Source organism: Lissotriton vulgaris, chromosome 11, assembly GCF_964263255.1.
Source record: "Lissotriton vulgaris chromosome 11, aLisVul1.2, whole genome shotgun sequence".
In the NCBI taxonomy this organism is placed as follows: domain Eukaryota; kingdom Metazoa; phylum Chordata; class Amphibia; order Caudata; family Salamandridae; genus Lissotriton; species Lissotriton vulgaris.
Genome location: NC_141699.1, coordinates 787,360,252 through 787,388,179, shown reverse-complemented (window position 1 = coordinate 787,388,179; position 27,928 = coordinate 787,360,252). Strand labels below are relative to the sequence as shown.

General features: G+C 46.0%; 1 protein-coding gene across 1 annotated transcript in view; it reads right to left on the bottom strand.

The window, feature by feature from the left end:
* Positions 1–27,928, bottom strand: part of IL20RB (interleukin 20 receptor subunit beta) — a 243,646-nt gene that overhangs the window by 103,496 nt on the left and 112,222 nt on the right. Inside the window, exons 2-3 of the mRNA XM_086943914.1 lie at positions 26,290–26,413; positions 17,593–17,783 (exon numbers count right to left, since the gene is read on the bottom strand). Of these exons, the coding sequence (XP_086800040.1) occupies positions 17,593–17,783; positions 26,290–26,413 (315 nt within the window). The remainder of the gene's footprint in view (positions 1–17,592; positions 17,784–26,289; positions 26,414–27,928) is intronic.

The window sequence follows — 27,928 nt, the reverse complement described above, 5'->3', positions numbered from 1 at the left end:
AGTTTGCCGCCTTGCTTCCGGCGCCGGTCCCGGCCTCTGGGCCAGATTCGTCCCCTACCCGCCTCCTCCCAAGAAGCCTTGCACTGAGGGGGTTGATTCGGCGGCTTTCGCCAGGGTGAAGAGTGCCTTCAAGGCCCTGGAGGACGCGCAGCCTCCCGCTCCTCTTCCCTCGGAGGTTCCACCGCTTTCTCCCCCTGCGATGTCTCCGGACCCGCAGCGCGACGACGACGACTCTCCGGACTCGGAGGAGGAGGCCTGTTCTTCCAGGTCGTGGCTACCATCTCAGCCCTCATCCTCCGCAGGCCCATCGGACATGCTGGACCCGGACAACTTCGTCCACCCCCGTTCATCGGAGTGGGTCCCGTGTGACAAGGTGGCCCAGTACGTCGCTAATAGGCTGAGGAAGCCGGTGGACAAGGATGCTAGGATCCGCCTGCACGCGGAGTGTCCCTGGCCGTCGCTGGAAGGCAAGGTGGCCATGACCCTGGACATCGATCCGAAAATGGCGACCTTTCTTCAGAAATTTGTCAAGGACCCTCGGAAGGGTATCGACAGGTCCTGGCGCACTTGCCAGGACAAGCTTTTGGATGCTGTCGGGCCCCTTACCAAGATCCTGGATATAGCGGAAGAGGCCAAGGTGTCGGGCGACGAGATTTCCCCGGAGGTTCTCTCCAACTGGGCCCAGAGGGCCATCATTTTCCTTGGCAACGCCAACTGCGCCCTCTCTACGGAGCGGAGGCGTTCCCTGCTTCTTAAAGTGGATCCCAAGCTGGGCGACCTCGCCTCGTCGGAGGCAGGTGCATTGGCCCAAGGGGGTTTGTTTGGTGACCCGTTCATCAAAGAACTGGGAAAGTTTGTGGCCACCTTCACATCCCTGGATCGTGCCCAGTCCAATATTAAAAAGGTCTTCGCGCTCCGGGTTTTCGACAAGGCCGGACGAGGCAGGGGCCGCTCGTTCGGCCGGGGCGCCAGCTCGGATCGAGGTCAAGGCTCCGGACGTGGCCAGTACCAGGACAAGGCCAGGTTCAATAATTTCTACCCCACAAGAGGGCAGAAGTTCGGAGGTCGTGGAGGTCAGCGTGGCCAACAGCAAGGCGGTGGTCGAGGTGAGTGTACTGCCTGCCGCGAGTTTGAGAGTGGGGGGGCGTTTGGTGCAGTTTCTTCCTGCATGGGCCTCCCTTACCAGCGATGCTTGGGTGCTGCAGACGGTTCAGGGCTTCCAAATGGAGTTCCATGGCCATCCGTGTCAGCTACAGCGTCCTCGCCCCATTACCTTTTCCCAGCGCGATGCGGCTTTGGTGAACGAAGAGGTCGCTGCCCTCCTGCAAAAAGGGGTGATTTGTTGCGCTTGCGAGCACCCCTCAGGTTTCATAAGCAATCTTTTCTTGGTAGACAAGGTCGATGGGGGCAGTCGCCCCTTGATAAATTTGAAGGAGTTCAACGAGTGGGTGGTGTATCGGCATTTCAAAATGGAAGGGATACATCTCCTGCACGATGTCTTGCGACAGTCCGACTGGATGGTCAGGCTAGACTTGAAAGACGCTTACTTAACGATTCCCATTTTTCCCCCTCATCGGCGTTTCCTCCAGTTCAGGTGGGACGGCCAGGTTTACGAGTTCACCACTCTTCCTTTCGGGCTCTCCTCAGCACCGTGGTGCTTCACAAAGGTGTTGCGACCAGTGGTGGAGGCCTTGCGGGCTCATGGGGTCAGAATGATAGTGTACCTAGACGACATGCTGCTCATGGACCAGTGTCCCGAGAGGCTACGGTCACAGTTGCAGTCTGCGGTCAACCTTTTACAAGGCCTAGGGTTCGTGATCAACGAGAAGAAGTCTCTCTTGGTTCCCATGCAGTGCGATACGTTCCTCGGTTTCACCATAGACTCGGTGGCGGCCACCTTGAGCCTGCCGGCCAGGAAGATGGCGCGGATCAGGCACGAGTTGCGTCAAACCCTAGCGAAGCGGATGATTTCCTTGTGCCATCTGGCGAGGCTAGTGGGCCTGTTGTCCTCTTCGATCCAGGCTATCTTCCCGGGACCCCTTGATTACCACGCTATGCAGCGCTTGAAGGCGTACCACCTGCGGAGGGGACTGACGTACTCTCAGCTGATTCCTTTGTCGGAGGACGTGAGGGACGAAATGCAGTGGTGGCTTACGCACATGGAGGCCTGGAATGGCCGTGCGATTTTCGGTACCGCCCCAGATATCATGATAGAGTGGGACGCCAGCCGTTCCGGCTGGGGGGCGAGGTGCGGAGACTTCTCCACGGGCGGCGCCTGGTCTGCTCTCGAGCAGTCCTTGCATATCAACTGCTTGGAGTTGCTAGCGGGCTCCTTCGCAGTGCAATGTTGAACCAAGGACAGAGTGCAATCCTGCGTCCTTCTCAGAATGGACAACGTGTCGGCGGTCTGTTACATCAACCACCTGGGCGGTACCAGGTCCAAGATGTTGGCGGACCTGGCCAGGGATTTCTGGCACTTTTGTCTGGACCGCCAGGTGTCGGTTACGGAGGAATATTTGCCGGGTCGTCAGAACGAGGTGGCCGATTGGCACTCGAGGAATATCCTGGACGCCAGCGTTTGGAAGCTGGACCCTACCCTGTTTGCAGAGCTCTCGGACCGTTGGGGTCCGTTTTCGGTGGACCTCTTCGCGTCCCGCTTGGACCACCAGCTCCCGCGGTATTTCAGCTAGCGCCCGACCCTCTGGCGGAGGCGACGGATGCGTTCCTCCAAGACTGGTCGGGAGTACAGGGCTATGCGTTTCCACCGTTCTCAATGATAACGCGGGTGTCAGCGTTATTGCGCCGCCAGTCGGCACAGGTGGTGATGATCACTCCGTGGTTTAGGTCGCAAGTTTGGTTTCCGGTTCTTCTGGAACTTTCTTGGGATTTTCCGATCCTACTCCCCCAGTCTCCCCACATTCTACTGAATCCGGAGGGAGCGCCTCACAGGTTACTCCTGGAGGGCTCGTTGCGCCTGATGGCGTGGAGGCTCTCCGGCGACGCTGGACGTTGCCTGGCCTTTCGAGAACGGCAGAGGACTTGCTCTCCAAGGCTTGGGCCGACAGCACGACCAAACGCTACCGATCGGCTTGGCTCCGGTGGAGCCGTTGGTGTGTGCGACGGGGTTTGGATCCCGTGGGGGCACCTGTAGTGCGTGTCTTGAATTTCCTGGCGGAACTGTCTGATCAGGGCCTGGCCTATCGATCGATCAATACTTTCCGGTCGGCGGTGTCTGCGGGGCACGACCTGGTTCAGAGGTCCCCGGTTGGCGAACACCCCTTAGTCTGTAGGCTCTTACGGGGTATACGGCTTGCCTTGCCGCCAGAGCCTCGGTATTCCACCCTGTGGGATGTGAACAGAGTGCTGGATTTGTTCCTTTCCTGGCAACCAAACAGGTTTTTGTCGCGTAAGGAGTTGACGGCTAAGTTGGCCATGTTGCTGTGCCTGGTGTCCTGCAGGCGTGTCTCGGACGTGAGAGCGTTGGATATAACAGCCAGAGTTTTTTCTCCTGAAGGAGTTTCTTTTACCGTCAGCAGGCGGACCAAAACGCATACTAGGGTCATTTCGTACCCGGCTTTTCAGGACTCCCCTAAGCTGTGCGTAGTGCAGTGCCTCCGTGCTTATGAGGATATGACTGAAGATACTCGCCCTCCGGGTGAGCGGCAGCTGCTTATTGCCCTGCGTAAACCGTATAAGGCAGTTACTTCACCGACGATCGCCCGTTGGGTGCGTTGGATCATGCAGGAGGCGGGGATTGATACTAAACAGTTTGGGGCTCACTCTACGCGAGGTGCCATGGCGTCTAAAGCTTTTGCCCTTGGGGCTCGGTTGGAGGATCTGATGAGAGCGGCCGATTGGTCCTCGGACTCCACATTCAAGAGGTTCTATTTCAAGCCAGTTATTGATGTGGCCAGATTGGTGGTCGATAAGCTTTAAACTGGCATAATCCGAAGCCTCCGGTCCTGACATAGAATGCGAATTTGCCTAGCCTTGGTGCTGGTAAGTTCCGATTCTATTAAGGACTCGGAGGCGAGGATTATCCCCCCAGTGACTTCATGGAAGTGTACCCTCCCCGTATGCAATGTAAGTAAAGCGTTTATGTTCCTTTTCGAATGTGCGCTTATGGCTCTGCAGTGTACTGCTCTTCCTGTTTTACAGCTGACGTTCTATTGGTATAGAATGGATCTGATGGTGTGTTCTTTTGCAGGAGCAGATAATTCTAAACAGGATGCGTGAGTGGACGGATGTTCTGGCTTCGCGCGAAGAAAGAGGAGGAGACAAGTACAGTGGAGCATGATGGGAGACACCTATGCATGGACACTGTAATAGGACTTATGTTTGACTTTATTTTTTCCCCAAATGTTCATGGGAAAAGTAGTTGTGTTATTTTTCTTGCTGCTGTAGAGAATAAAGCGATGAAAGAATGGCATAATCCTCGCCTCCGAGTCCTTAATAGAATTGGAACTTACCAGCACCAAGGCTAGGCAAATTCGCATTCCTAACTGTAACTGGTGTGAAACCTATGGTTTTTTCAGTGAATTTCATAGGTTTTTTAAATGCTAATTCCTAACTATAACTGGTGTGAAACCTATGGTTTTTTCAGTGAATGTCATAGGTTTTTTAAATGCTAATTCCTAACTATATATAGGGCCTCAAACCTATGAAATGTAATATTTTTTATAATGAATCCTATATTGGAAATTCATATAATACTATTTTTTTTTTAAAAAAATTTTGCCCTGGTGCGCTCCCGGTTCGTAACCCGGTGTGCGCACTGGAAAGCGCATTTTTTCAGAGCGCCCCGGGTCGCGCACCGGTGAGCGTCCCGTTAGCGCTATTGCCACGAACAAAAACATCATGACGTATCGCGTAGTCGCGTCCACGTGATACGCACGGCGTAAGCGCACCCGGAAATACTCGAGCGAATACGATCGCGCAACGTAATCATCTGACGCGCTTACGCGACGCGCCCGGGGGCGCGTCGGGTCATGTGACCTAAAAATAACACTTTTCATTGGTGCAGAACAGTTTTGGTTTCTAAATAATGAAAGCCCAGGTCATGTGACCTGAAAATAACACTTTTCATTGGTTCAGGACAGTTTTGTTTTCCAAATGATGAAAGACTCCACCTTTTTTCCTTATTCTGACTTTGACCTTTGACTGAGGAAGACCTGTTTGGAGATCTAACAGAAATATTTTGTACTTTAAAATGGCTACAGTAGCAGCAGCAGCTGGAGCATCTGCACCACCACCACCACCAAGAGGACCACCACAACATTACATTGGAGGTCAAGAAGAGGAGGAGGAGGAGGAGGAGGGGAGAAGGTGGCTGCCAGAAGACAATACCCCATACAAGCCAAGGCAGCACATTGTATGGGAGTTTTTTTCTATCCCAGAGGGCAAGAGGAAAGTCAATGCGCCCAAGGTGACTTGCCAAATCTGTGGCATGGAACTTTCAAGGGGGAACCCTAACAAAAAATATTCATTTGCTAATAACACCATGATTAGACACATGCAGCGCAAGCATCCGAACAACTATGCTGCCGCAGAGGTGAGAGAACTGGCCAGTAACCCTCCCCAATCTTCAAGCACCACCACCAAAAGAAAGCAACCCACTCCATCGGGACCAGAGACAAGGGAGACGATCCCTTGCATACAACCACGGTTTGGGGAATTCAGGATCACATGTATTTTTTGTGGTAAGACCATCTCCTATGGTGAGCAGAGCATAAAGCTCATCCTCCTTGCTGGTGACAACCACAATTGCCCCAAAAAACCCTAATTTTTTCCAGATTTTTTTTTTTGCTCCAGTTGAGCCATTTTCAATTCCCTGTTTTTTGTTTCTCCCCATAAAAATAACAAAAAATATATAAAATAGTTCTTAAAAGCCAAAAAAAGTACAAAATGTTCAAAAAACATTATAAAACAAAGAAGAAAAAAAAACTGTTCTTTTTAGAACTACCTCCAATTTTTTAAAAAAAGGCTACATTTTTTAAAAACTCTATCATTCTTTTTTCTCATGGAACGCTTCCCGGTACGCTCCGCGGTGCACGTACCGGGCGCTCCCCCACGCAAATCAAAAAAAAATTGGGGGGGCACCCGCGGGGCCCTTTTATAGCCCCCACAAGAAACCTAGGGGGTCAAGGGGGGTCTACTCTGCCCCCTTATGGTCATTTCGCCCTTTGTTTTTGCCACCTCTTGTGTCTTGATCCTACCGAGACACAAGATGGCGGCCGCTCCTGACTGTTTGGAATGTTGACAGACACCCGAGAGCCAATCAGCTCTCCGCGCGCGAACTCGCGTAGCGCGCTGGTTAGCGCCCGGTGCGCGTACCGGGGAGCACTTATAGATATATATATATTTTTTTAACCTAAATTACTCAAAATCCACTGGAGCACATATCTTGAGACATAGCAAAGGCACATCGGGCTACCAGTCCCTACAATTTTGCCAAGTTTGGTGGAAATCCATTCAGCCGTTCGGGCTAAAAGTGAGGTCGACCGCCCTATGGAAATTAACATGGGGAAAACACGTTTTAGGACCCCCCTTTTATCTCGGCCCCCGCTTGACAAATCCCCCCAAACTTTCGGGAAGGACCGGGGTGCCACCAGGCAAATTTGAGGAAATTTTCAGGCAGATTCCTCAACCGGCGCCAAAGTTATTCACAATAGAATGTTGAGATTTTGTATTGAAAATAATCCTAACTATAACTACCTACTGGCGACCGCCAGTAGGTAATATATATATATATATATATATATATATATATATATATATATATATACACACACACACATATACATACATACAAACATATACAAATACACATACATACACATATTTGTATGTGCACATGCACATTTAGAACTATGGTAAATAAAACACGGGCCCCGTATGTCCCCCGCCACCAGAAATGAAGTATCTGCTCCGTCCTCGTTGCCAAGACCTCCATCTTTGCTACTTCCTACAGCTTAAGCCAGCCTCAATTGCTGGGTTTAGGGGCCGGGAGCCCCACTCACGCTGTAGCCCTGAGATTGGGGGAAAAACCAAGCCTGGAGGGGTCGGTGGAAGCGCTCCCCTTTGTATTGGGAGGACATTTAGCAAAGCGCCATTTAAAGATAGAATCTCCTCCTTATAATGGATTCTCACGGAGATCCCTCGGACCCCGCCCTCACCCGGCAGCGGGAAGAGAAACAAGGCACCGCGCGGGAAGGGCGAGGGGTCAGGGTAAGCCCACAACAACACCGTTTTTGGGATGAGGGTCCCATTGTAAATACAACAGGGTCATCAGCTCTGCTTCTCAGGTGCTTTTAAAGTTGTAAACCAAGTCATTAGTCTGCACAGAATGGAAGGCCGGGGGAGTCATAAGCTGATACATTTGTAAAAGAAGTCCATGAACCATCAGTGGGGACAGGAATTTCCCTATTTCATTAAAAAAAAAACTGGATTAGAATCATAACGGTGAAAATGTTTTGCGGGTCAAATTTCGCTCTAATAAGTCAGTTTTTGCCCGGGCTTTCACCCACATAAAAAAAGTGCAAATCAATTTGTTGAACTGTTCTAAACATGCCACGTATTGGACATTGAAAGCGCTATATAAATCTTCAACATGTCCAAATTCAAAACACAAGGTCTCCCATGCCGGCCAGTATCGCAGCCTCATCGGGCAGGTCAGGGTAACCCAAGCAGCCGCTTGGTTGTCAAGGGCAACGGTCAAACGTGTCAGCTGCCGGAACTAAAGGAGCGAATGGCAGGGTGTGGACCAATCAGAGCACGTTATTTATGAGGAATATGCAGACTCTTCCGGCTATCAATATCCCTTTCCGGCAAAAGGAAATGTAAATAAAACAATCCCGGGTGATGTGTGCGGAAAAAGTAAAAAAAGACAAGCACGCACGCCTCGCGCTGCAAGTCAAACAAGAAACAGAACCTTGGAGAGGCAGAGCGGGGCACGCTCGCTTGTGCACTTCAGAGCAAGCTGGTGGCTGCCTTTGGCAGCACTTTAAAAACGTGCTTACTGAATGTCTCGCCAGACCAGCGCATGCGCTGGCTCTAGCGAGACCTAAAAACTATCCTCTTTTCTGAAATCCAATGGTCTAAAAGGGACCTTAAAATATCCCCAACAGTTCTGAAGCTCTGCTGCTGGATACATAGCTGCCAAGGTTTCAGATTGCTTGTGTGAGACATTTTCATAAATTCAGTGTAAATATGAGTGACATTCAACGACTATGACTGACACTTTCTCCTGAACAAAATCAAGCAATGAAGTCTAGGGAAACAGATAAATATAAAAAATTACCCCCATTTGAGCAATTAGAAACTCTAAGAATGTCTTGAAAGTGCAGCAAAGTACCAGAAATGGAAGGACACTAGCCTAGTGCCTTTGTAACCTGATTCACATACTTTACATAAGGCATAATAATCCTTTGCCCTATTTTATCATGAAAAACGCTGATCTCGCAACAGCCGGAGCATTATTCAGCAGTTAGACAAAACAAAGATCTCGCCACCAAATGTGTTAACCTCTTCAGTGCTCAGGACGCTGTCCGATGGTAAGGTGGGCGTGTGCGGAGGACGGCCGAGGGCCGTTCGAAACACGCCCACTCATTAATTCTCCCGCACAGCGCTGAAGGGGTTAGCGTCCAGCGTTTTTTCAGTATTATTATTCCCTGGGATCTACTGGGCACACAAAGACCTCTGCAGGAGATGTGTTAACCCCAAAAGATAATTTAAGATCCAGACTTTGCAACCAATTGAACAAAACGGATTTACTACCACATTTCCCCTTGTTGCCAATTTCATTGTTGTTGTTTTTTTTTTTTTTAAATATATAAGTTCAGGCCTAGATTTTGTGTCAGGGTTGCGTCACTTTTTTGGCACAAACCCAATGCAAAATCTCCTAATGCGCTTAAATGTGCTTTTGATAGACCTGCTCAATATGTGTGATGTCTGAAGATCTGATGTCACTTGTGATATCACTTCCTGTGAAGTCATGGGCTGTATGATGCCACACATCATGTCACTTGCTTACTGCCCAACTTGGTTGGTACCCCACTTCTATTTTTTAGGACTTATGTCCTGGAGCAAGTACACAAAACATGTAAATGGACCAGTGGAACCACAATTCCTACAATTCAGAAATTGGGTACTTGATCCATTATATGATCTTGCAAGCATGTAATGCACGGAAGGCACCGAGTCAGCCTGACATGCTTGGAGGTCTTGCATACTCTAACTCTCAACCTCATGCATGAAAGGCGGGGAATTCTGCTGAGCTAACTCCAACTATTAAAACATTGCGCTCTCTTCTGAATAACTGATAGGAGATAACCATTTCTTTGCATTTCTTTTCCGCTAGGGGGTCGCTATTGTAATGGTAATGAAACCATGCATTTCCATCTGTTTAACAGTGGTCTCAAAGCAACTGGACAATTTTGGCCTTAAATACGTATCTCGAGGGATAGCTCTGCGTTCTACTTAAATTGTGAGATCTATGTAATAGCCTATTTTTATATCCGTTCTCTTTTGGGAAGTCTGAAAATCTACTTGCGAATCACAAGACGGAAACATGGATGGAAATTAAAGGAAGAGGTGAGGAAATCTACTTTATACATGACAAATGGCATACTCAGATGATCTGAGCAGCCTATAAAATGTTTTCCACAGTTTTGTGAGATGATTGCTATAAAATGACCCATTTGGCCTGCATTTTAAACCTTTCTAGTGCAGGAGGAACAGAGGAGATCACTCGAAAAACCATACATAATTGGAATATTTTTCAAGTGCCTTATTATTGATTTTCAGTCAAATTCCGGGGTTAATTGTGCTTTAAAATGTATAATATCATAGTTGCAAACATTTTACAAGTGGAAAGTAGGAGATTTAGGAAAAAAATAAGGGGAATGGATTTTCCACAATGACATACACTAACTCGGAGGCAATTTCAGGCTGGAAACAGGTAAAATATAGCTATTTTGCGCTTCAAAAATCGGGAGTTTCTCGTCTGAATCTGGTTTGCTGGCATTTTTGTAATATGGATAATTTTTTATCGAAAACAATTCAGGGGTGATTCGGCCTACTCACTGGGCGTGTGGCCCATTTGTGATATTTGCATTGGGGTCCTTGACAACATTGCTGCTCCGTTGTTACTGTATGTGTATTATCCCTATATATTAAAAATAAAATCTACTTCATGAGTAAGATGGCATTCTGCACATTACGTCACATGAGTATGCATACTTCACAGTAAGCAAGCAGTGGCAAAGCCAATCAGTCTCGCTTTGCCAATGGTTTGTAACTCTGCCAATACTGCATGCTTTTAAAACTGCACCGGCAATGGCAGTGCCAATAGCAGCATATGGGCATCTTTCAACACAGAAATACAGAAAATAGTATTTTCTATACATTCAAGATGGCCATCATGTTTGCGAACACACTGTCGGTCATCTTAAAAGTATATAAAATAGCATGTTCTATACTTTCAAGATTGCCATCACATTGTGTGTATGAAATGCTATATAAATGAAACTACAACACAGTGAATGTTAAGACATTTTCAGGTAGATTCATGAAAAGACACGTTTTGCGAGTCTTTAATAGCGATTCATAAGGAATCGCTATTACAGACTCGCAGAACGTGATTCATGTAGGAATCGCAAAATAAATTGCGATTCCTACACATTCCTTATTTGCGATTAGCTAATTGCTAATCGCAAATAAGGAACAACTCCCCATTCATTCCTATGGGCCTAAAGGCCCATAGGAATGAATGGGGAGTATTCCTTATTTGCGATTAGCAATTAGCTAATCGCAAATAAGATAGCGATTTCAAGGGTGCCAGGGGTGTCCAAAGGACACCCTGTAGCACCCCTGAAAAGCAAATTTACACAGGTGTTGCGCACGCACATGTTCAAAGGACATGTGTGTGTGTAACATGCAAAAGAGAAAAATGCACTAAAGTGGTTTTTTCTATTTTTTCGCTACTTACCACGAAGTCAGACTTCGTGGTAAATAGCGACCAAATATTGCAAATTCGCAATTTAAAATTGGTTCATGAATTGCATTTAAGGAATCTCTAATAGAGATTCCTTAAATCCAATTCCTCGCAAATATGCGATTTCGCAAATAGCGATTTTTGCATTTGGGATGATGAATCCCAAATGCAAAAATCGCACTCGCAAAGGGCCAGATTCTCAGAATCTGGCCCTTTGCGAGCGCAATTCAGCTTGATGAATCGGGCTGAATATTTAATTAGTGTAACTATAGCTTGCTTCATTCATTTTTTCTGTCATGAGAAAGAAGGGGGAAAGAAAAACAAGGGGTGAGAAGTGGAAAAGTGTCAGAGACAAGAAGAATAGAACATTACTGGGGGTGAGAAGAAATCTCCAGAAGTTTGTTGGGGAGCTGTGGAAACAGCACAAGCATGTGCTAAAAAACAAAGAAAACAAAAGAGAGAGAGGAAGGAGCATGGCATGATGATTGGTAGAATTAGAGAAGGGTAGGGGTCAGGGAAAGAAAGAAAGAGTAGAAGCACACATCAAGAAAAAGAAGAGAGGTCAGGAGAAAAACATGCACTCCCAATAGGTGCTAAATTACAAATGACAAAGGAAAAAGAGTTCCATGATGTCGGTGGTGGAAGTATACAATTTAGAATACAACTCAGCCAATCAAAACAATGAATGCTTCATGGGCGGGACAAACACATGACTAGGGAGGAAAATCATCCAATAAAGAACAGGAGAAAGAGCTGACCCAAAACACACGCTGTGGAGTATTGTCTATAGTGTTGCGACATGACAGCTGAAGCTTTCAACATTGAGACTGACACATACAGCTGATTCACAACATTCTTTGCACTTGTAAGTGGAAGGCATGTGCACAAAAAAATGTTCTGCCAGCAGAAATTCTCTATTCCTAATTCACAGAATGAAGCAGAGAATTCCACCAAAATATCAAGTTTACTCCTGAAGAAAATATGCAGGTTTCATAGGTTGTCCCAAGAACTTAGAAAATGATTTACTAACATTTTGCATCATGGATGAGCAACTTTTTGGCACAGTGACGACATAAAACATTAATTGTGATCTACAAAGATATGCAAATCAAATTTACGTGGCTGAGCATGGAATGTTTCCCAAAAAGTAATGCAAGGTAGCACCATGAGTTAGTTTGCATTAGTTAGGCATTCCATGGTCGTTTCTTATGCATCCACCCATGGATTTTGGTGCATTTCTAGATTTACTAAAGCTAGTAAACCTGGGAACGCGTCAAAAAGCTATGCCTCACTGAAGCAGGCATAATGAGGAGAAAAATCTTTATTTCTCCTTGTTACTTTCTATTTCTGTGCATTCAGCATTCTGCAGCACACATAGAAAGAGGAAAATGCCTTCAAGATTAGTATTTGTGCAGGAAGGTGTCCCTTCCTGCACAAAAACAACCCGCCTCTAATGCAGGCACTGTTGCAATATGGTGCAAAGGTGCCCGCTTTAGCACTAAGTAGTACTGAAAAAAGTAATGGGGCGACGGTGTCCCTCAGAACCTGTACAATAGTAAAAAACACAGTTGATGGACAGAATGCAGAACAATGTCTTACATTCACCCCAGTACAAAGATCTGGGCCTAAATCCATTGTTTTTTTGCACTCCACACCACCCTAGGTCAGACAATGGCTATATGCAAATCAGCCTTGACCCTGTGCCTCATGGGAACAGTCCGAGCAGTAAGAATGTTTTTTTAGATGTCAATCAGAATGGGCGCACTGCCAGTATGGAAGCAATATTAAAGGTAGTATGTGGTGCAACTAGGTGAGTGGAAAATCATGTAACCACCCAATGGAGATGTCAGCAAGCTGAACAAGTCCTATAGTTAATGGAGAGACGTACCCTATGCACAAACTTAGTGATATTAAAGACGTTGGTCAATGTATGAATTCCTGATAGTTAGACAAATATGCAGAGGAACAACAGTAGAAAACAATGATATCAATTGAACAGCAGGAACACGGCGACCCGGGAGAAACGAGTTCACTAAGACGTCCAAATATAACCATTTTATTACGTGAGCATAGAGCTACCTCTTTTGCTCCTCTACATACTACAAACCTACCGGATACGGAAGTTACCTGTTCAACTGAGCCAATACATTATCTCTCGGGTGATTTTAAAAGCGCATTTCTCTTAAAGTCTAATAACAATCATCGGGTATTAGAACATTTGCTGGTCTTGGGCCCTTCCGGGTCGGAATTATCACCGGAAGAGCGACCGATTGGCTTAAGCACAGCCACCTAGAGCCCTGAAGATTCCCGTGATGCAATGAAACACGTGTCGGCTGGTTGTTGTCAAGCTTTGATAATTAAACGAGGACACTACGATTCTTTCTTGTCATCATACTTACTTGATATTACTGTTCAATTGATATCATTGTTTTCTACTGTTGTTCCTCTGCATATTTGTCTAACTATCAGGAATTCATACATTGACCAACGTCTTTAATATCACTAAGTGTGTGCATAGGGTACGTCTCTCCATGGGAACAGTCCAGCCCGAACTACCTAGCCATGTCTTTCCTAGACCGGAATCAAGCATCCAAGGACCGGTTTCTGGCTATCAGCCTTCTTCAGCCTGGATAGCTTGACTCCAGTGATGTGGAGAGCCTGGGACTCACGTCTGAGCATACCCAGCCCACTCGGGGTGAAAATTGCAAAAAACAGTTGATGGACAGAATGCAGAACAATGTCTTACATTCACCCCAGTACAAAGATCTGGGCCTAAATCCATCGTTTTTTTGCACTCCACACCACCCTAGGTCAGACAATGGCTATATGCAAATCAGCCTTGACCCTGTGCCTCATGGGAACAGTCCAGCCCGAACTACCAAGCCATGTCTTTCCTAGACCGGAATCAAGCATCCAAGGACCGGTTTCTGGCTATCAGCCTTCTTCAGCCTGGATAGCTTGACTCCAGTGATGTGGAGAGCCTGGGAATCACGTCTGAGCATACCTAGCCCACTCGGGGTGAAAATTGCAAAAAACACAGTTGATGGACAAAATGCAGAACAATGTCTTACATTCACCCCAGTACAAAGATCTGGGCTTGAATCCATAGTTTTTTTGCACTCCACACCACGCTAGGTCAGACAACGGCTATATGCAAATCAGCCTTGACCCTGTGCCTCATGGGAACAATCCAGCCCGAACTACCAAGCCATGTCTTTCCTAGACCGGAATCAAGCATCCAAGGACCGGTTTCTGGCTATCAGCCTTCTTCAGCCTGGATAGCTTGACTCCAGTGATGTGGAGAGCCTGGGACTCACGTCTGAGCATACCCAGCCCACTCGGGGTGAAAATTGCAAAAAACACAGTTGATGGACAGAATGCAGTGGGCTAAAGAACAGTGATGGATTAAACTCAGATCTTTTGACTGGGTGTGAGTGTTTGATTGATTCAGATGCTCCGTCCATCACCACCCCCTTTTGTACCGCTTTTGGCCGCCATAAGTGTGGCAGGGTATGCTCAGACGTGAGTCCCTTGCTCACTTTGCCACTGGATTCAAGCAAGGCGGGCTGAAGACGGCTGGAATGCCAGAAACCGGTCCTCTGAAGCTTGTTTCGGTCCAGGGAAGACATGGCTTGGCAGTTCAGGCTGGACTGTTCCCATGAGGCACAGGGTCGGACTGATTTGCATAAAGCCATGTCTGAACTGGGGTGGCAGAGTGGGCTAAAGAACGGTGATGGATTAAACCCAGATCTTTTGACTGGGTGTGAGTGTTTGATTGATTCAGATGCTCCGTCCATCACCACCCCTTTTGTACCACTTTTGGCCGCCATAAGTGTGGCAGGGTATGCTCAGACGTGAGTCCCTTGCTCACTTTGCCACTGGATTCAAGCAAGCCGGGCTGAAGACGGCTGGAATGCCAGAAACCGGTCCTCGGAAGCTTGTTTCCGGTCCAGGGAAGACATGGCTTGGCAGTTCGGGCTGGTCTGTTCCCATGAGGCACAGGGTCAGACTGATTTGCATAAAGCCATGTCTGAACTGGGGTGGCAGAGTGGGCTAAAGAACGGTGATGGATTAAACCCAGATCTTTTGACTGGGTGTGAGTGTTTGATTGATTCAGATGCTCCATCCATCACCACCCCCTTTTGTACCGCTTTTGGCCGCCATAAGTGTGGCAGGGTATGCTCAGACGTGAGTCCCTTGCTCACTTTGCCACTGGATTCAAGCAAGCCGGGCTGAAGACGGCTGGAATGCCAGAAACCGGTCCTCGGAAGCTTGTTTCCGGTCCAGGGAAGACATGGCTTGGCAGTTCGGGCTGGACTGTTCCCATGAGGCACAGGGTCAGACTGATTTGCATAAAGCCATGTCTAAACTGGGGTGGCAGAGTGGGCTAAAGAACGGTGATGGATTAAACCCAGATCTTTTGACTGGGTGTGAGTGTTTGATTGATTCAGATGCTCCGTCCATCACCACCCCCTTTTGTACCGCTTTTGGCCGCCATAAGTGTGGCAGGGTATGCTCAGACGTGAGTCCCTTGCTCACTTTGCCACTGGATTCAAGCAAGCCGGGCTGAAGACGGCTGGAATGCCAGAAACCGGTCCTCGGAAGCTTGTTTCCGGTCCAGGGAAGACATGGCTTGGCAGTTTGGGCTGGACTGTTCCCATGAGGCACAGGGTCAGACTGATTTGCATAAAGCCATGTCTGAACTGGGGTGGCAGAGTGGGCTAAAGAACGGTGATGGATTAAACCCAGATCTTTTGACTGGGTGTGAGTGTTTGATTGATTCAGATGCTCCGTCCATCACCACCCCCTTTTGTACCGCATAGAATACAATAGTAGCAATGGCTTACTTGTAACACATACCAATGATTTTAGACAAACGAAGAAAAAACAGCGTAACACACACCAAAGTTAGTATTCAATAATATACTCAGAAATAGGTAGCAAATCTTCACGGCTGTTACAATTTACAAATTCAATTGCAATAGGGAATAAGTGCCTTCGGTGAAAACCAAACAGCTACCGGATGGACGCGCTTTTTCCTGATCATGTAAATCACTTGACTGGATATTTACCAAGACTCCAACCGATGGGTGGAAGTAATTAAAAGAATATTAATAAGGCTTGAACCGGCTGGTGGAGTACTGGGAGGCCATACAATTCAGCCCCCGTGGAATAGAACCTATTGAGACCTGCAGACACCATAAATGATCTGCATTTTGGCTGCCTACAACCCCCTCCTGCCTGAGGAAGACTGACTCTGAGGCACCTTACTTTTTAGCGCTACCAACCGGGGTGGAAACGTCGACACACCACATATGTCTGCGCAACGCTCCTGATCACAGTTTCTTACTAATGGATCCTGCAGCATATGCGCTAAAATCATAAGGACGTACTGAAATTCTTCTCCCCCCTCCTGAATGCACGTTTATTTATCCTGTGTATAGTGCACTATCAACGTCCCCAATCACCATATGTCACCTTTACACCAAAGTCACTTATTCCCTATTGCAATTGAATTTGTAAATTGTGACAGCCATGAAGATTTGATACCCATTTCTGGATATATGATTGAATACTAACTTTGTGTGTGTTATGCTGTTTTTTCTCCGATTTTCTCAAATCATTGGTATGTGTTACAAGTAAGCCATTGCTACTATTGTATTCTAAGCAATTAAAAAATACCCCAACAGAACAAATTGTTTTATGTAATAATTAGCGCTAAGTAGCACACAGTGCACCAGCGCTAGGAGACCGCAGAAATGCACAATATCTTAGTGGATAAGGCTTACTTCTTGTTATCTCCATTTCACATAATGCAGCTCAGCAACTTTGCTTGCTGTCCTGCATTGTGTGAAAAATTAGTAAATCTGCCCCATAATATATGTTCAGGAGAGGGTCTGTTCTTGGGTGGTTTAATTTGTGATTATTCATAAATGTTTTGAAAGTCTTTTTCTACACCTTAGAAAGATCGTCAGTTAAAAAACAAAAGAAGGAGTTCCTTTCCAGGACTTGAAATGAACAGGGGCATGGTTGTTTAGGGAAATTAGTTTCTCCATGGGGAAAATATTTCCCATATGGAGGAAAAAGGTTTTTTTTTAAAGTGCTGTTACACATTTCCGTCTTGCATACCCAGCAAATTGTCCACCACACAATCCACTTTAGCATGCATGCATTGAGGGCCATGAATACCTGGAAATCTTCAGTCTACATTTATTTCCACAGGCGCTTATTGGGATTCTCTGAATCCCTGAATTTCCATAAATCTACATAAATAGGCAGTGTAAGAGTATGATGCATTTATGTACACTTTTTTGGCCTTGTCCTTTTTCAGGCCCACTTTTTAGTTGATTCTCGTTACCCTTTTACATTACCCCCCTTAACCCTTCCACGCACCTTAACCAACAGATGTAACTTGTAACTGATGTATCTTTTGTAAGAATGTGTAACTTGTAACTGATGTAACTGTCCTCATGTAAAGCGCTCTGATACCTCGGGGTCTAGCCAGCGCTATATAAAACTCAAATAAATAAAAATTAAAAATAAAAAATAAAAAAATTCTCCACCTCCCATATGTGCAGAATAACGCTGGATCTCCTTACTTGTGCTACGATTGAAGCGTTGTTCCAGTGTGGCCCATCCGGAATGTTCAGAGCCTAGATCCGCCCGGACCCGGAAATCGTAGGGTACGTTCCCAATGACCTCTTCAGTGACATCACACAGGGGCACTTTTACTCTCATACACTCTGCAACGTTCGACCAAATGCCGTTCCAGTAACTCCTTTCAAACTCTCTGGAGAGGCAAAAAATAAGACATTATTTGCAGGTCTCTTGGCCTAAGGCAGCATTGAAGCGCTGGATTCATTGTAAAGCACCAAAAAGTGAGCAACCAACCGGGACAATGCACAGACTGAACGACTTATGTATATCTGGAGTGGGTTGTTACACAAGCAATGGAAACAACGGGCCTTTTCACAAAAGACGTTCCTAGCACACAAACTAGTGCTCCTGTGGTGCTTTTGAACACACTATTACACTTCTTTGGAAATAAAATGTCATGAAACATTCATATTCAGTTAGTACACATAGAAAAGTCTGTGCGCTCTTTGCACTTTTGCTAATCGGGAGTTGAACATTGCTGGGCCAATTCCCAAAGTCTCCTGTGGTACTGCCTCCCGCAAATCCTAAATGCATTTGTGAATGAACACCAAATTCTTTTTATAAATGATATCCACTTGAATTTTCACTACCCTATGATGTTTTACTGCTTACAAAAACACAGGAAATAACGAACAAGTTACTTACCTTCGGTAACACCTTATCCGGTAGAGACTATGTCTAGCCGCAGATTCCTTACCTTAGAATTATCCCCAGGCATCAGACTGGATCCAAAATTTTTTTCATGAGCAGTACCCCAGCTCACCGTAAACGGTGTTGTTCAGCTTTGCGTGGCATCATTGCCATCGTCTGCGTTCAAAATGATGTTTGTGGTGCCAATATAGGCGCTACCTAAGCATGCTGACGTCAGTTACTTTTTGCGAATTTCCACGGTAGAAGCACAGAGCCAAGATGTACACTGACCACTGGTGTGAAAAACCAGGGCACTGAAAGGGAAAAGCACAGTCCCTAGAAATCCGTTTGCAGAGCGGAGAGGATGGGTAGGTCAGTAATGAATCTGTGGCTTGATAGAGTCTCTCCTAGATAAGGCGTTACCGAAGGTAAGTAACTTGTTTAGCTGAGAGAGACTTCTATCAGCAGATTCCTTACCTTAGAATAGATGCCAAAGCAATACATCCCTGGAGGTGGGTCTGTGGACCACTTTCACTTGAGGAAATCCTGCAAGACCAAACAGGCAAATGTCCAACCGTACAGACCTGACGATCCAGACAGTAGTGTTTGGTGAACATGTGCATAGAAGCCCACGTGTCGGCCTTGCAGATGTCCAGGAGAGGGACTCCATGAGCTAATGCAGTGGTTGCAGCTTTAGGTCTGGTGGAATAAGCATGCAAACTCTCAGGGGGTTGCTTCTTAGCCAACGAATAGCAGATTTTGATGCAAAGTACAATCCATCGTGAGATGGTCCTCTTCTTCACCACCCGTCTGTTCTTCGCTCCGCCATACTCCATGAAGAGTTGGTCATCCAACAGGAACTCTTTCATGCTGTCACGGTAGAACAACAATGCTTTAATGTTCCGGCTGGTGAAGTCGCATCCTCTTCCTTGGAGGAATTAGGCGGAGCATAAAAAGTAGGCAGAGTTATGATTTGGCCTATGTTAAATGGAGTGGCCACTTTAGGAAGAAAGGAAGCTCTCATACGAAGCACCAGTTTGCCTGGGTAGATTTTAAGGTAAGGAGGCTTGGCCAGTAGCTCACTGACCCCATGGGCCGCTGTTATTGCCACCTGAAAGGCTGCCTTGATGGTAAAGAGCCTGAGTGGACAATTAAGCAGAGGCTCAAAGGGAGCGCACACAAGGAAAGTGAGGACGTGATTGAGGTCACATTGAGAGTGGGAGGAAACATATGTTACAAACCTTTCATAAACCTATGACCACTAGGGGATTGGAAGAGAGCAGGTTTGCAAGGCAACCAAAGAAGAGCAGAGATTACAGAAAGGTGTCCCTTCACAGTGCCCAGAGTAGCGCCCTGCTGGGCAAGGGAAAGGACGAACAGGACAATCTGAGAAAGGGATGCATAAAGGGGATCGTTGTTTCTTTGTGTACACCATGCCACAAATTTTGCCCAACTGCAGGTGTAAACCATCTTGGTAGATGGACCCCTGGCTGCCAAGATAACATTACAGACTTCGGGAGGAAGGTTGAAAGCTGTCAACGTTCCCTGCTCAATCTCCATGCAAGAAAGTGGAGCGCTGACAGGTTCGGGTGGAGAACCGTTCCCTACTGCTGTGACAGGAGATCCTCCTGAAGGGGCAGACTGATCGGAGGTGTGATGTCCATGCTCAAAAGTTTGGGATACCAGACTGTCCATGCCCAATCCAGTGCCACAAGGATGGCTAGGGCCTGGTCATTCCTGATCTTCTTGAGAAATCTGGGCAGGAGTGCTATGGGAAGAAAGGAGTACAGGAGACCTAAGCTCCACTTGAGACGAAAAGTTTTTTGTGAGCAAGAGCGGCCTTAGAAATTCCAGCCCTCAGAAATGCTGACATTGACATTCTCGTTGGTGGTGAACAGATCCAACCAAGGCTCTCCCCACTGCTGAAAGAGACCTTGCACCACCTCCAGATGGAGACACCATTTGTAATCCGCTAGGCATCTTTGGCTGAATTTGTCAGCTCTGTCGTTCGGAGAACCTGCCAGATGTTGAACCACCAGGGATATACCCTGCTGTTCCAGCCATGTCCAGAAAGACAAGACATCTTGATAAAGGGTCTATGACCCCACCCTACACTGCTTGTTGCAGTACCACATGGCGGTGGTGTTGTCTATGAGCACCTGAACTAGCCTTCCCTTGATGGAGGGTAGAAAAGCTTTCTATACCAATCGGATCGCTCAGAGCTCCAACAGGTTGATGTGCAGTCCGGATTCGTCTGGAAACCAGAGTCCTCTGATCTCCCTCTTCCAGATGGCCACTATATCCCAGGAGTGACGCAACTGTCACTGATATCAGATTTAGTGGGGGAACTGAGAGGAGTCTGCCGCTGACCCTATCGCAATTCATAAACCACCACTGCAGGACCTTTGCTGTTCCTCCAATATCTGGACCATGTCTGAGAGATTCCCCTGATGCTGCGCCCACTGGAGCTTCCGGTCCCACTGCAGAGCCTGCATATGCCAACAGGCATGCGTCAAAAGCAGGATAAAGGAGGCAATAAGGCCCAGCAGCCTCAGAGTTAGTCTCATCGAAATCCAGGCTAGAGGCTGCAACATCAGTATAATAGCCTGAATATCCTGTTCTCACCATTTTTGAGGATAAGCCCAAAACTTTTCCTTGTCCAAAACAGCTCGAATGATAGGGAGCATCTGGGAGGGAGTTGGGTGTGACTTCAGCACATTGATAGTGAACCCCAGCATATGCAAACGGTCCACCATAGTCTGGAGGTGGGAGACGACAGCCTGGGGCGAGCCTACCTTCAACAGTAAGTCGTCAAGATAGGTTAAGAATGGCATTCCTGATCTCTGCAGATGAGCTGTAACCACCGTCATCACCTTGGTGAACACTCAAGGGGTGCTGGTGAGGCCAAAAGGGAGCACAGCAAACTGTAAATGCCCATCGCCCACCATGAACCACAGGTAATTCCTGTGGGTAGGCAGATCGGATATATGGAAGTATACTTCCTGCAAGTCCAACACCACCATCCAGTCTCCGGAGCAAACAGGACCTAAGCAAGAGTGAGCATCTGGAATTTCTCCTTCTTGTGGAAGTAATCAAGAGAGCGCAGGTCGAGGTAGGGAGGAAGGCCCCCATCATGATTGGGCACGAGAAAGTAGAGGGAATGGCAACCAAGATCGGCTTCAGGTGTCTGCACTCTCTCTAAGGCTCCTTTAGCCAGAAGAGACATCGCTTCCTGGCAGATAAGAGATAGGTAGTCCTCCGTCAGCCTCTCGAAAGAAGGTGGCAAGGAAAGAGGAGTGGTCTTGAAGAGGAGGGAATAGCTCCTCAGGACAATCTGCAAAACCCACCAGTCCGATATTATGGACTGCCAGAGGGGCAGGTGATGGTGATTCCTGCCTCCCAATGGGTGCCCATGTTGGTAAACGGGCAGACAAGGAGGGTTTGAAGACTGCGGCTGCTGGGGGGAGGGATGGTGGACTGACCGGACCACTGGCCACATGACCCACGGGGCTAGTAGGAACCATGTCGGTGGCAATGCAGAGTCTGGAAAGCTTGCATACTGCGGTGGCTGTGTGGGTAAAGATGCAGTTATAAGCCACTTACGTGGCCGCGAAAGGTGGATTGAGGCTGAAGGTGGACACAGAAATGCCCAAGGACCTGGCTGTATCCCGGCTGTCCCTAAAATGCTCCAGTGCCGAATACACCTGGTCTCCAAAGAGGCATGAGCCATCAAAATGCATGTTAATGAGTGAGTACTGGAAATTACCAGAAAAGCCAGTCGTCCTCAGCTAGGCATGGCGTTGCAGTGCCACTATCAATGAAACCGCTCTGCCTAGTGAGTCAGTGGAATCTAGTTCACAGCGGGTGGTAAACTTGGCGGCATCTCTCCCATTAGTAATAGCCTGGGAGAGTAAGGCACAGGCCTCTCCAGGACCGTTGGCAGTGCCTGTGCAACCGTACCCCACAGGGAATGAGAATAGCACCCCAAAAGGCATGCAGTACTCACAGACCGCAGTGCCATGTTGGCGGAAGAAAACATCTTCCCAAGCTATTTCAGCCTCTTCGATTTCCTATCCGAGGGTGTGGTAGGGAATTCACTAGGATTTACATGGGACGTTAAGGCTTGGGCCACCAAGCTTTCCAGGGTAGAGTGTTAGGTGGGGAAATTTGGGTCCCTTATAGCGGCGCAATAGCGGCAGGCAATCATCCTGAACACAGGACTCCTGTGTTGGGCTTGGACCAAATCCAAAGCAGGACATCAGGAAGTGCCACATTGAAAGGGAGAATCAGATCTGACAGGGACACTCCAGGCTGAAGCACTTCTGTCAAGACATTATTCTTGACTGTCACTGAGAGCAAGCAAAGGTCCAGGAGCTCAGCTGCCTTCTACACCACCATTGCGAAGGAAGCTCCCTCCTCCAAAGCCATAGTACGGGGGGAAAGCACACCAGTATGTAGAGGAGTATCCAGTCCACTGCCTTCATCCAGATCCTAACACCAGTTCATTTGTTATTCATAAAGCAGGTATTCCTCAGTGTCCCTCTCATTCCTTCCTGAGTCCTAGCCGATTAGAATAGGGCTCAGGCTCTGGCCTGGAAGGCATGGCTCCAGTAGGAGCCAGCTTCGGACGACGCCCCTTTGTCTCCGTGTCGGGATGAGGATAAGGATTGTGCCACCGGTGGGCACCGGGAGCAGCAGTCTCGGGATTAGCATCGGGGAAATTCGAGGTGACATGACCGGCGTTAATCCGGATCCACCTGTGTTTCCTTGGCCTTACAAATATGAGGTGCATGGTCTCATAAAATCGTTCAACTAGGCCGGGGTCGCTGTGGCTCCCAAAAAGTCAGGGAGGAGCGGAGACCACCCAGGCATTGGCTCAATTGCGGAGCCAGGCCTGAGTGGCGACACTCCCTCGTCTCGCCAGCCGACAGACAAGGTAAAGTCGAAGCATGATTTGACGACTTCTTCTTCATGTGGGTCTTCGACTAACCCAAATAGCTTGACGATGTGGAGTGCAATGACGACCTCATGCTCCGCAACCGCTCCCGGATCCTTCCTCCCAACCGGGGCTTCATTGTCACGGTGTCGCATATCGAGCTGCCATAAGCTTGAGGGATCGCTCCCTGAAGGTCTTCGGGTGCATAGTGCTACAGTTGTTGGTAGGCCTTTGGGTTATGGTCCCACTATAGGCCCCAGAGGCATACAAGGTGCAGGTCTGTCACCAATATGTGTCCATGACGGGCTTCACATTGCTTGAAGCGGCCTTTTTTGAAGAAATCCCTGCCACACCAGGAGGTAAATCTCAAAAAAGACTTGGACAAAAGGTAAAAAAAACCTAGCCAAAAATGTGACAAAGGGGTAGCTCTTCCCAGATCTGCGCTGGCTGGTGCAGCAAGAAAAAAACTGACGTCAGAGTGGCTGGTTGGCGTCTCTATAGGCACCGCGAACATCATTTCCAGGGCGAACGACGCCATGTATACCCAAACTACGCCATCTACTAATGTGCAGGGGTACTGCTCACAAAATAAAGTCTGGATCCAGGCTGATGCCTGAGGATAATTCTAAAGTAAGGAATCTGTGTCGAGAAGTCGCTATTAGATGCATAATTTTTAAATGTGAAGATACATGTGGAAAGCATATTTTGCCGACAGAAGATTTAGGATGCCCATTTTCAGTGGCTAGACCAATCCACTGGCATTCCAGTGTGTCCATGTTCAAGGAACAGACAAAGGAGGTAGAGTAAGCATAGTGACTACCCACAATATGGGAGCTAGGTATCAAGTAGGAATAGTTTTATTTGGTTTAAAACCATAAAGTCTTTACAATTAAAAATCAAATCATGCTACATTATCATTTCATTAATTTCATGTCAAGGTGTTCTACAGTCATTTGTTCTAGAGGTGTGCTAGAGTCATCACAACAAACTTGTCTTACAATGTGTTTCTCACATTTACTTCTTTTCTGTTTAAAATGTTCAAATGGTGTGTAACATTTTTGATTAGATAAAGCCGAAAGTCCATAGTTTCTTGAGTCTATTCTCAATCAGTTGTGCAATGGGCATAAGTCACTTTCTTGCCAATGATCTTGAAGCCTAGCACAATAAAGTGATTAGTCAAAAGCCTATTTTCAATAGATCCCTGCCTGTGCACAATTTCCACCTTTTGAGCAAAGGTGTTATTCTTCCGGTAGCCCAACAATAATCGAATCACAAAATCTGGAAGGAATGAAATTGACCCATGCACCATAATACCAGTCAGATGTTTTAGATTCCAAAATTCCCCAGGAGGATATACTAAGGGATATGGTAACAAACCTCGATGTTTCATACAGAACATCTGATTTAGGTGAGCCCAGTAAGGCTCATTTGCATGTTAATGCATTTCCACAAAGACACATGTAGGGTAATCTGTTTCTTCCTCGTCAAGGACAATTAGTAAGAAAGTGTGTGGTGCTGTCTGTATTATTTTCTGAACAAATTCAGCTTGGTGGATGCTTATGTATTCCAATACTTTCCCATTTATCTTGAATATATAAGAGCTTCAGTTTCCCAAGGCTGGGTCTTTGATCAGATGAGTACCAAATAGTGTTTGGACGCCTCTGTTGTCCTAAACGAAATATGTTCAACAAATGCTTCTTTGTCCAGTTTTGCTTTAGTTTCTTTGTCATATAGAAGGCTGTCAAGACTTCTTTCAACATCAATATGGCATGTTTTGGGATGTTATCAGGGTGTCAATTTTTCAGATCTATCTTATTTTAATATATGGAATCAGGTGGAAATTTGTTGCATGGCCAGCTTCATCAGCCTTGACCTCAGTATTTGTGACAAATTCAAATGTAACTGCTTCAAATCTATGGACACATATCTAACATGCCTAGCCTTTCATGGGATTAGTCCACAATTCCTATCATCCAATAGTTTGCAGTTAGGGGGCTTGCAGACTTTCTGTAGTAATTTTCAATTGGTGCCAGTTTCACGTGACAGAGGGGGTGGTATGATCTTCTTGACACATACTCCTATGTTGAGGAATTATGCTTTGGAGAATCTAATCCAAATGATAAAATATGGATTTTTCAGTATGTCTCTGTGGTCTTTGATTTTCTCTCACAGCAAGATTTATGAATCATTTGTACACTGTTAATTGTCTGCCCGGTCAAAATCTGCAGTTTCTCAGTCTTTTGAAAGTGTCATTATGTCCCTATGATAAAAAGTACTGTACTTTACAATAAGCCTTTTCATTCCATATCAAAGCTGTTCCTGCTGAATCGCTTACACTATAACAGATCAAAAATAATATATATAGATCCGAGTTAAACGGAGCTTACTTTCGCCTCTAAATATTCCGCCAAAAGTACTACTTTGAAACTTATAAATGTGGAAAGGACCTATAAGAAGAATATGTGATGGGTGAACAAAGTAAGCACACACAATAAATGCTGCTGTTTTAAATTCAATTTAGTAGGCTCAAATTAATCACACTACAGGTAGAGGTCCATTAGTTAAGGTGCTGGGTAAGATTACCAAGAACCCCAGAAATTGTATGAATGGGCTATACAAATGTAGCATATAACATACAGAATATAACGCATCACAACGTAAGACAAAATAACATAACACAACATAACAATGCAACTCAGGACAAAATAACACATCACATAACATATAGTACAAAGTATAAAACATAAAAGACATAAAATAGCTTACAACTCCAAACAAAATAACTCATACCACGGCACATGCCCCAAGTCACCAAGTTACTCGTACTAGGCTTTCAATTAACAACCTAAATGCACTCTTGGGGTTACTCTCAGTTCACTTAATTTACACCAATATTACTTAAGAACTAGATTCAAATGGCATGCTAAATTAAGTCATATTCAGTCACCTATTGACCCTTTGAAGGAGACGCCACGTCAAAACCTCCCTGTTGGACCAAACTCTTCAACACCATGGACTATACCAGAAGCAAAGAGTAATAAGATGAATGTTCTTTAAAAATATGTAAATTTACCCTTGAACCTGGACGGAGTAGGTCACATTTCCACTTGAAGACACTACTGGACTCCAGATCAACCAATGTTTCATGTTGATGGACACCATAGATACATTTTGGGGAGTTGGAACAGCACTGTAGTCTAGAAAAGGCAAAAGAAAAGGTTGGAAGGTGAGCAGCATTCAGACAGCAAATTATATCAATAAGAAAAGAGGAAAAATAATCTGAAAGCGAGAGGTAAAATAAAAAGCAAACATAAAACAGGAAGATGAATCCAGAAGCAAACATGGAGGAGACAACGTAATTAGAGAAACCAATATTAAATCGAATCAACTTTATTCAGTTTCAAAGATATTAAACCATAACAGTTATCAGTTCATCAAAATTTCATAAATTTCAACACAATTCATCATTGATAAAAATACATACCACCACGGTCCATGGTAATCTATAACATAAGGTGCAAAGTTCGAGTCCAAATAGTCTTAACCTATAATTCAAAAGCCTGTCAGCGAGATTAACCTGTCCCAAAGCTTTTGCTAAAATATATATATCTTAAAATAATCTTAAAACCCTGACCCTTATTGGTGTTTAATCAAGACTGGCCCTCGACTTCACCGCAGATTTCAAATAACCAAGAACAGAGAAAATACATTCATCCTTCAGCAATTGCAGATACAGGAGAGCTGTACGAGCCTGCTTAAAATTCATCCTCTTTAATATCGGGACAATAAAAAAACTTCCGGGGACCTCATAAAATTTACAGAATAATACAGAGTGAAGCAAGTCCTGTGCAGACTCTCCGTCGCAGCCCCAGGGTGCTAACAACTGACCTCTACTGCTCCCTCTTGGTATGGCAAGCAGGAAGTGAAAAAGGTCCACGCGAAACCTGGTCATTAAAAGCGTTCATAAGTAGTTAAACACCCCAGAAGATAAGGCTCATCTGATGGTGTAGTCTTTAGCATTAAACATTTACAGACACTAGGTTTCTGCAGTTCCAGCTCCTCCCTCTCCAATTTCCTTAGGTTGCTAAAGGACTCCCTTGCTGTCTCCACATCCTTCTTAGATATTAGTTCAGGGTTAGTGTACAGTTCAACTCGTCCTAACTTTTCAAAACTGCTCTTAATATATCTGAGCCACGGAATACTAAGTGTGTGATCAAGGGTCATACATTCTTTTAAAATGTACTGGGTCAACGTTAGTCCCTCACTAAGCCAAGTTTTTAGCCAGAACATTAGAGGACGGAGTGCAAAGATGGACTCCAGATCAACCAATGTTTCATGTTGATAGACTTCATGGATACATTTTGGGGAGTTGGAACAGCACTGTAGTCTAGAAAAGTCAAAAGAAAACGTTGGAAAGTGAGCAGCATTCAGACAGCAAATTATATCAATAAGAAAAGAGGAAAAATAAACTGAAAGCGAGAGTAAAAATAAAAAGCAAACATAAAACAGGAAAATGAATCCAGAAGCAAAAATGGAAGAGAAAACGTAATTAGGGAAACCAATAAAGAAAAGGGCCAACAAATAAGCGAGAAAAGAAAAATGGACAAAGTAACAAATAGGAAGCAACAGAAGAGAATCAATAAGCAAATACAAAAAAGCCAACCATATATACAAACACTGAGACAAAGGGAAAAAGGGCATTGCAGAGGAAA